Genomic DNA, 10,898 nt, shown 5'->3' with positions numbered 1-10,898 from the left:
GAGACGACATAGATTTCCTGCAACGGCAGTTCAACATTTTTGCTGACTGGTGCGACAACAACTTCCTACCGCTTAATCGCAGTAAATGCTCGATCATAACTTTTTCTCGCAAGCGACACCCTCTTTATGCTTAGTACATTCTCGGGGATGAAATAATTTTCCGGGTTGACCAAATCAATGATCTGGATATTATTCTCGATCAACGGCTTGAGTTTAGGACTCACACGAACTACGTTGTAGGCAAAGCCTCCAGAAATCTAGGTTTCTTGTTTCGCGTGGCTAAAGAATTTAAACATGTGTACTGCATAGTCCGTTCCGTTCGTGAGTATGCCTCCGCTGTCTGGTGCCCTTTCTACCAGAATGGAGTTGAACGAATCGAGGCTATCCAGCGGCGCTTCATGCGATATGCCCTTCGACACCTGAACTGGCAAGATCCTTATTGTTTGCCCAGTTATGAAAATCGTTGCCGCCTGATAGACTTAGACACGCTTCAAGTCCGAAGAAACGCTACACGTGCTTTGGTCGTTGCGGATCTCCTTACATCGAGGATGCTGGAAGCTATTCCTCTCAACGTGCGACCGCGAGGATTGAGAAACCAGAATCTGCTACTCTATGTTCCCGTTCGGCTGAATAATTATGGAGCTAACAGCGCTCTTATAGGCATCCTAAAAACCTTCAACCGTTTTTCGGAGTACTTTGACTTCGGCGTTCCCAGAAATGTTTTCCGTAGAAAAATATTGGACAAGTCAAGATTTACTTAGATGTACTTAGATTTATGTCAATTTATATATGTAACCTATAATTAAGTTATCATTAGGATCTAAATTTGATCCGTTGATTTTTATACAATAAACAATAAACAATACCGGGCCAAGTATCGATCTTTGTGGAACCCCTGCCGAGACACTCACTGTTTCCAGTCCCTCGCTCGTCATATACTGTAGTTGGTGTACGTTACGGAAGTAACACTCCACCACCCTACAGATAGGGTAACGGAATTATCTTGGACCAGAGAATTTAATTTAGACCACCTTGTCTAGCGCTCTTCAAAAGCAACTAATCATGTTTTTTTTTACAAATATATTTGAACCCCAAGCACTTAATGCAATGCACTAATTTATTTCATAATTAGTTGCTTTACAAGCCTAAAGCGCTAATCGCTTATCGCTAACTGTTGACCGAAAAATCATGAATATTTTTTTTGAATTCCATGTTATTAGGATTTACAGAATATACTATATTATACATTTATCAACATAATGAAAACTGTATTCGTGGTCAAAACAGCCGGTTTAGATCCAAATTCCGACAAAAGTAATCGCGCAATGATGATCCCTTACACCAGTTTCAACTCATTTTTTTCAGAACTGGTTTAACCCTTCGTTTCATAAAGTTACAAATTCGCAACAATAAAGGTATGGACAAATTGATAAATCGTATTTTATTTTAATTTTCTTTTCTCTTGATATATGTACACATCATTTCTAGCTGTTCAAAATAGTTTTTAAGGAAAAGTTGAAAAAATCATGAAACGAAGGGTTAAACATTGGACATCGATCCAAAGCTGATGAGGTTTGAACCCAATTTGACATATTTATCAACCGTGTGCCAGTTGAAAGAATAAGAGCCCGATTTTTCACTGAATTTAAACTTATTTCGTTGGTCCAATTTGTGTACAAATGAGACTCAAGAATAAACCATGGATAGAGTTGCTTTTATAAGCAGTTGGGTTACTCTATAGACTGTTGTCAACTGCATAAGTCAGATTTTTAGGTTTTCCTGTCTGTCCAACCGTATTTATAATTTGAATAAAACACATAAATAACTATTTCCATTCCAACTTAAAACAAAGGATTAATGAACTTTAACTTTTGCCAACTCGTTCTAGAACAAAACGTTTACTTCTTTCAGTAATAATTGATGAGTATGAAATGAATATATGGGAGATAGTGGTCTTTGATTAGCGGAACCAAAAAAGTGGAACTTTTTGATTCGCAAAATTTAGTGGCAAAAAAAACTGCTAACAAAATCATTAATCTCAGTAGCGGAAAAATTGGTTGCACCAGAGTTTCCTTGTTACTTACCTAATCTCTTTGTTTTAGTTATTTATTTTAAAAAATTTTGCTGGAAAGGCGTTTTGAGTCAAGCGCCATTTTTGCTTTCGTAATAAGATTGTCAACATTATTTAGCAGAATTTAATATTTATTTTTATCTTCAACTGACTTTGAATGTTTCAAAGTGTTGTAAGCTTGGTAGAGAAAATTTGGCAGAAACAATGTATACTATCAGGTGAATATGATTGATGTTAGTAAATAAAGTTAAAAGCATTCAGTAGTATGGAATAAGATGGGTTCGCTTTTAAAGCAGCAACAAATGTAATTAGGAAGGTTTGCTTTTTTTTTCTATCGTTTGAGTTACACTTTCCCGTATTTCATAAAAGTAAAAGTCTACAGTTATACGCTTAATTCAATAGGAACTCGTAAAGATCTTACAGATCTCGTTTTGACAGTGCACGTAAAACGTTACACAAGTCCATCCCAAGTAACACAGATCAAGCCAATTGGCTTTTTTGAGTTTTAATATTGTTTTATGAAGACTTTTCGATGGCATCCCATTTTTAAAAAGGTTTTATTGTAACATAGGAAATGCTTCATTTATCGTGTGTTTTAAAAGAGCCCTGAAAGTTTTGCTAAAACTTGAATAAAACACTATCTTAAGAGTGTTGTAAAAAAGTTGCAAAAGTATTGCTAAAGATTCAATAAAACACATACTTTCCTGTTTTTATTAGAGCTTTGGTAAGGGTTTTAATAATGCTCTCAATGCGCTTTTAAAACTAGCGTTCAAGCCAAGTTGAAAAACTGTTTTATTGAAACATTGGATGTAGGCATGATAAAACTAAGTGACAGATGATTTGACAATCGAGAAGAACGTATACACGCTTAAACTTTTTTACCTTTTTTTGAGATAGCATAACCTGTTTTGAAAGGATTATCACTCAAAATTGAGAAAAACGTGCTATCAAAATAATATAAATTAACACAGCTAAATTCACCTTAAAAATAAAAAAAACTTTTTTGTATCCACATTCAAATTTCAAAACAACCGCAAATCAGTCCACATCATTATTCGCTCAATTCTCAGGGTTCGAATAAAAGCCCACTGTGAATAAACGGTTTTTGTGATTCGATAAGAATAAAAGTATTAGAAAATTCATTTAAAAGTACGCCTATTAAACTACATGTTTTATTTATCCATCTCTGTCTCTCAATGCGAAGTTGATCTTTATTTACGTCATCCAATCCAGAACTAACAAAATTATTTTCAGATAAACCGTCCTTGAAAATTTCTGGAAGACTGCAGAAACCGGCTTCAACTCAGCAAAGACGGAGAAATTGAGTTTCATCACAATCGAAAATGCTCATTCTAAATCAGCCTCAACAAGTTTCAGATGATGTATTCAGAATGAAGACCACTAGCATTGGCCGATCATTTAAAATAACGATTCATAACAAATTCAAAATTCAATTATTTCGGAATTCACGATTCAGGCAATGTTTTTACAATTTCAATAATCGTTTGCTAAACGTTTTATTACGCTTCAAAAATCATTTGGTTATAATCCTCATTTATGCGGGTTATTATTTAGCTTTGAGGCCAGGGTTTTGATGATAGAAAATGTTCTATTCCAAAATAGTTTGAGATTATTTGATAGCAATACCTATTTGTTATTTAAAGATTATTGACCATCCTCATAGTCAAAAGGAAACAAAACAAAAAGTTGCATGAATGCCTTTTGCCAAGCAACAATTCGAAATGTTTTCATTTATTGCGAAAAACTTCTCTTTCTCAAAAATGGATAAATCCATCATGAGCGTGTATTCCATTTAGAGAAACGTCAAACGAAGCTGTGATTCAAGGTCTCTTAAAACCATTTAAAAACTGTTTATTGAAATTGTTTTATTTTTTCTAACCGTCATAAAACCATCTTAACACTGTTTTACAACTGCCTTAAGATTTTCAATATTAATTTACTGAACGCCATGTTGATTGTGAAATTGAATCGAAATTACTGACGCCATGTTGCTGTAAATAATACTTTAATACTAAAAACTAGACATTTTCATCAATTTGACAATGTTGACGGTACTATTTGTTCTTTAGGTGATGAATTTCAATGTATAACAAAAATTGCATCATTTCAGCCAATTTATATTTTCCATTAATTATAATTTTTTTATTTAAAAAATGCTTAAAATATGGTCAATCTTGATTTTCTTTGAGGCGCGCTTAAGTTTTGATGCTATTTCGTATATACTTCACCAGAAATCTGAGGTTGCAGGAAGTTTCTTGCTTAGATATATTGAAAATGAGAATGAGAATATTTTTAAAATATTTTAAATGGAATCTTTACCTATCATCAAATGCTTGGGAGAGTAAGTGATAAAACGAGAAAAATCGGAACAGAAAGCTCCCACAGTAAAATTTCTATTAGATTCCACAGCTGCCACAGTAAAATTCCTATCAGATTTCACAGATCCCACAGTAAAATTCCTATCAGATTCCACGACGTAGTTTTAAAAGAGCTGTGGATAGTCTGAAGAGGGCTCTGAAAGGTTTCTTAAAGCTATGTCTATAAGGTCGAATAAAACTATTCTTTTGAATGTTTTATTGTAGCGTATAGAATTAGCTTTAAAAACGTTAACAAAATGGTCCCTTTTGGCCATATGTTAACTTTAAAGTAGTTGTGCTAATAGCGTAGAATGCGCTTTGGCTTATAAAGTAGCTTTAGGAAATAGTCTTAAGCGAACTGTTAAGGTTGGAATAAAACTTAAATTGTTACTTGGGCATCGCGCGGCCGGCCGGTCCAACATCTTTGCGCACTTGAGTGAGTACCCGATCAGAAGGGAAAAACAAAATTATATCAAAATGAGATATTTTGATACCTATTTTTTTCTATCTAAATGAGTTATAATTCAGTACTCGTAGGATGTTAAAATATCTCAAATCATATCAAAAAATCTATGCGATCATAGCTAAATTATATCAGTTTTTGATATGCTCCTATCAAGATTATATCTCGATCAGATAGCATAGTTTAATATTGGGCAGAACAAATCCTATCAAAATTATAACTTATCAAGATATGAATGCTTCGAGAAATTTTTTTAGTGGAATGTCGATAAATCACATTATTGGCTAAACCATGATCCATTTTTGGTTTCCCAAAAATAGGATTCAATTAATGGATCTGTTGAGCGAAACTCATGATTGTACGGCTTGGGCCGTTGACTTCGATGTCCGTGTTTCATAAAAAGTTGTACGTATATAAAAATAAGATATGATCATTTAATTTTAAGACAGTTCGAAAAAAAATCTTCATCATTGAAAATGAGCTCAATCGTATTCAAGTCTGTCAATCAGAATAAGATATAATTCAGATTGGAGATACTTAAAACCGAAAATTTTGAGTTCATATTTATAACTGTATCAGATGTAAATATCTTGGTGAGATAGGTTTGAGTAATTATTTTGATATGCTCTCCTGATCGGGTAGATCGCGGTATCATCTTCAATCGCCGACAACCAGTTTGGAGGTCAAGTTTCCACTCCTCTGCCAGGCCTGAACGGTCCGGCTCGTGCCTAAGTCAAACGAAATTCAAATCAGTAGCTCATCCCGTCTTCACTCGCAGCACACGCGGTCAGAAAATTATGAATGAAATCCTTAGGCAGCCGCCGGCCGATAAAAAATCCCACCCACTCTTCCAAACGCCAACAGTGGGAGCGAACGGAACGACTCGATGGCTATTGGAGCGAGAGAACACGAGTGACGAAGTTGAGTTACCACTTTGAACCTATCCCGGCCGACACTCAGAAGGTTTTAGCCGCCGAGTTACCACGCGCACGCGATACCGTTGAGTTCCCTCACCTGAGACACCTGGTCGGCGGCTTTCGATTGCACCCTATGCGAGTTTAGTGTCGTGCAGACAATCGGTGAGTCGAAACGTGTATTTTCCCTACTGGGGTGATTGTTGGCCATTCGGAATCGAATCTGTGCGCGCGCATTTCGCCGTTTTCTTCCCGTTTCCCAGGTTGTGCTCTCGTTCAAATCTCGTGTGCTCTGATTGCTGTGTGTGATGTTTGTTGTTGATGTTGGTGGTATTGTTGCTGCCATTGGATGATGATCGTCGTTTGATAACCCCCGACCACCCTCGTAGAAGACGCTCGTCGTCGTTATAGTACAAAGTGCGGCAACTGGCCTCACTCGCGGGAGGTGTCGCCGGCCGTTGATTGGTGATCTCCCACGCGCGGATTTTTTCTTCATCAAGTGGACGTTCTCAAACGTAGCGGGGGGTTGCCACGCTGCGTGATTTTACAACCCCTTTAAAATTCTTCTGGTTAGCGAACTAAGCGTGAACGATCTTACCGGCTCATCAAAGAGGAAGCTGAAGAAGAAGTTCGTGTTCTGCTGACCGACAGGGAAAGAGATTTCTTTATGACCCAAACAATCGTCAGGTGTGTGTTTGATGATGATGATGATGCGTGCTGGTGAAAACATCTCGTCAGAAGAATAGTGGCGTGTCAATTGGAATTGAAAGAGTGATTCTCTACTTTGAGGAGCCTATCGAGTCTCTGAAGAATAGGCTCGGATCATCCTATAACTGCTCTACGCAGTCGAACAAGCCGATGATTGATTGTTGAAGTTCGGCTATTATTACGGTCAGAAACACCTCCGGAATAAAGAAAGTTTGCCGTAGATGGGATTGTGATTTATTACGGTTATTGAGGCAATTTCACGCTTTACCGATACATGAATTCAGTGTAATTGGATAAATGATATTGTCATTATCTGCCGTGTGGTTGAACCTATGAAATGAATAGCGATTTGTGGGGTTTGGATGGCCATAACTAACGAGTGTACTGGTTTAATTCCAATAGAAGTGAGTGATCTTCCCCTGTAGTTTGTGAAAGAAACAGTGCAAAACAGGAAAACCAACAAGATAAAAAAAGAGTTGATAACAGTTTGATAAAACCAACTATATTGTAGTGATACGGAAAGCTCGTGTTCTGCTACTGGAACAGAAAAGCTTGCACCTGTGCTGGTTTGGAGTTTTATGGATACAGTCGGTGATCAGATCGTGCCGTCGCCAAGTTTTTGGGTAATGCAGGTCAGTGTATCGATACTTAACAATAAATAAGGGAGTTTACTACACCTAAATATCAGCTAATATAAAAATGGAGCCATTTTCTTTGTAACCCCATCACGTACAAACGAACGGTCGGAATCAAGTGAAATTGGGTATCCGAGGGGTTTTGGGGGTCAGGGATGGTTTGTATAGATGTTTCGAGAAACTCAATTTTTATGGAAGGGGGCTCCCATACAAAACCAACTTGAAATAAGACATAATTCGAACAATTTCAAGACAATTTTCATAAATGACATTGTTTAGGAAAACCAAATTCTTGAATAACCTGCAGGATACTGATTGCTGTAATGCTTCATTTCTTTGGATATCAGTAATTATTTTCCAAAATAATGCATTGTTCATCCAGCCAACTTAAAAAATTACGTACACTGAACCCAAATTCACTCTTAAAATACACATGATTTTTCACTTAAAAACAAGGATCCAGTGATTTTCTTCCATTCAAGTGCGACATATACATTTCACTTGGCAGTCACTTAAATTTCAAGTGAATTCATCCACATTCACTTCAGGCGTCACTTGAATTTGAAGTGAGAAAAATATTCACTTCCCCATCACTTGAATTTCAAGTGAATATCGGGTTGTAATTGTGTTTATTTTCAGAGTTCAAAATGGCAAATTCTAAAGAGCAGCGTTTAAAGCTTATGCTGGATTTGGATTTTCCCAATTCTTTACTAGGCGATTTTGGCGGTAGTTTGTGTTAAACGTGATGTAAGAAAAAGTTATTTAAAGGTATAATCATGTTTCAGTTTGTGGGTTGAACCGGACAGATTTTCTGGTTTGCAGCAGGGAAGATTTAGAAGTCGCACTATCCGCAGTAACCGATCTGCCTTGGGATAACGATGGAATTTTCCAATCAATAAATGTATGGCGAAAGCGTAATGTTAGTATTTGAAATCGAAGTGGTGTTCTATAAATTTTCTCTTATTTAAAAACGCAAGAGATAATCAACTAGAAACTTACTTAGAAATTCAGATAAATTTCACTCAAACGTCATAGTGTGATTCACTTGACCGGTCACTTAAGTGAATTCACTTGACCCATCACTTAAAATTCAAATGAAATTACGTATGGCGAAAATTTACTACAGATGTCACTTATTTTTTAAGTGAAAATTATTTTGGGTGTAAGTAATCAAAATTAATATTTAAGTTGTGTATAACGACTTTGATTATCACTATCGTATGAATGTTTGTATTCTGTGACTTTCAGAATGTAGTGTCGATGTTAATTGAGTTCGTTAAAATGTCGTACAAAGTTTTTAATATGCTGATTGGCTTCGGGCAATTTCTATTTCATAAGAGTATTGATCAGGGGTGGTTAAATTGGTATGTGAGAGTTATTCTAAAACCAACCACAAAATTAAAGACGGGACTTTGTTAATATCGAAAAATATGCTTTTTAAATCTTAAATATGTTGTTATGTAGTTTTTTTTTCAATTCAAGTTGTGGGATTTAAAACAATATGCATGTTTCTTTCAACACTTCAAACACCTGGGGTGAAATTATAAATTCTATTCGATTCGAGATACTCGTTTCGAGTTTCAACTCGAATCAAATTAGAATCGTTTTGCGTATCTCGTTCGAGTTCTAAATTTTAACGTACTAGATTTCGAGTAAACCGGGTAATAGATCATCTCGAAACGTTCCATCCGAATCGAGCTCGTTCAAGATCGGTAATGCCAAAGTCGGTCGAATCGAACGGAACTCGATTGTTTCGAGCTCCATAATCCCGCCCCTGCTTTCTTTTTTATGTTTGGGGATCGACTGATTTTTTTGTTTTTCTTGGGAAATTCCGGCTTGCAGTCTATTTTAGAGCAAAAACGATTTTTGTTTTATGTATCCAACGACAAAAACAAGAAAACGACACTTTTTATGTAAACATCTTTAGCGTAACATTTCAAAGGGCGAAACTGCCAAATGTAAACGCGGTTGCACTTTACCTATCAAACGTGGTTTCATCTTAAAATTACTTAAAACTTTCAAAAAATTGATAAGATTCAATTGGGCGAAACTTCCTGTTGATTCATTTTCGTTGGAACGTGAAGTTACGCCTATTCAAAATGGAGTGAATTTTTCTATTCGTGTAGAGCCAAAAGGCGTAACTGAGTTGACCGTGTGTGACAAAACGGCCTAATTAGTTTTTGCGTGTAAGATGAATGGGCGTAATTTCAAAACCAAAACAAAAACGGCCGATCAATTGGGCGAAACTTGCAGGCGTAACTGAAATCGAAAACAATAATAGGGCGAAACTCGAAAATCTCTGAAATTACGTGAAAAAAGTTAGAGTTTTTGATAACCATCGAACAATAAGAGAATATAATGCACATTTCTTGATTTTGTTGAACAAAAAGTGGTCGATTTTATAAATAGGATTTGAATAGGTGTTCCGAATTTTCAAACGCGTTTTTCTCGTTTCGAGCTAACTGCTAGTTTCGCCCTTTTTAAATGTTACGCTAGATCTCACAAAAATATTTTGTAATCGGCCAAAAATTAATTGAAAAATACTATTTTTAGTCCCTGAAGAAGATTCAAACGGATTGAAACGTTGGATACATAAAACAAAAATAGTTTTTGCTCTAAAATAGACTGCAAGTGGGAATTTCCCAAGGAAAATAGCCCCTGCTTTCAGAATTTTAGGACCTTTTTTATGAAAGCCTTTTTCCATCATCATAAATTACGAAAAAACAATTGATCTTTAAAGAATATTGTCTACGAATATATTTCAATAATTTTACACGACTTTCAAAATAACATGTTAATCATATCGGTTGAAAGTTGATAGATACACAGTGATTTTAAGTCTATTTCTCAATCATAACTATAGGATTCTTAACCCGTTTCGGTATTGAAATATCAGCCCTGTAATACCTGTTTTCGGTATCAGTATTACCAGTTTTTCAATCCATAGTACTGATAAACAACTCAATTGACATTCAATCCGATCATTTTATTCATTCCTTCGACTGGTTCAAAAAGAGAAAAATGTTAAATTTGTTAAGCTATATATGCATAGTAAAAAAGAATTATAAAGTCGCCAAATTATTCATTATTTAAAACCTCGACAAACAGAAAAAGAACCCATGTCTACTAAATGCTATTCGAGTGAAATTCATACGATAATTTCATCTGGTAAGTGTTTTTATGGTAATTATTATTTTGTTTTAACAATGTACATTAGACCGCTGCAGGCTTTGCATGGAAATTTAAAATTCTTAAATTTTTACACCTTCCACAACTTTTTTTGATTGGTTTTGCTGCCAGAAATAGCAATAAAAATTTTGGAAGCGATCAATCCAGTCCTGAATTAGCGCAACGAGTTTTGATTTTGTATGGAAATTTGTATGGGAAAACAAATTTTCTCATTCAAAAATTGCCAGAGATGTTCTGAAAGTTCCAAAAAATATAACTTTGGATGAAAAATATTCCTTGATTCTTGCAGTACATTTCATGTGAACAAAGCATAAACCTAACTTGTACCCTAGAAAAGATATTCGATGTTAAATAAAATTTTTGTTTTCAAATTTTATTTTTCAATTTTAGCGTTTTTGACTGCTCTTTCGTTGTGAAACCGTAGGATGAGAATAAAAAATCTTAAAAAATTGCTTCGCGTAGCTATTGAAATTATTGATTTATAACATCTTTGAAAAAGCATTTCATGAAATTATTAAAAGCTCTAGCAAGCAAAGTCTG

At 35.4% G+C, this 10,898-nt stretch overlaps 1 protein-coding gene across 1 annotated transcript in view; it reads left to right on the top strand.

Moving 5' to 3' along the window:
- The first annotated feature begins 6,011 nt into the window (after positions 1-6,011).
- Positions 6,012-10,898, top strand: part of LOC129755416 (Krueppel-like factor 12) — a 322,300-nt gene continuing 317,413 nt past the window's right edge. Inside the window, exon 1 of the mRNA XM_055751903.1 lies at positions 6,012-7,166. Coding sequence (XP_055607878.1) covers positions 7,113-7,166 — 54 coding nt within the window. The 5' untranslated portion in view covers positions 6,012-7,112. The remainder of the gene's footprint in view (positions 7,167-10,898) is intronic.

The sequence above is a fragment of the Uranotaenia lowii genome, chromosome 3 (assembly GCF_029784155.1).
Source record: "Uranotaenia lowii strain MFRU-FL chromosome 3, ASM2978415v1, whole genome shotgun sequence".
NCBI classification, from domain to species: domain Eukaryota; kingdom Metazoa; phylum Arthropoda; class Insecta; order Diptera; family Culicidae; genus Uranotaenia; species Uranotaenia lowii.
The sequence above is the reverse complement of the archived record's forward strand: the minus strand, read 5'-3'. Positions and strand labels throughout refer to the sequence as shown.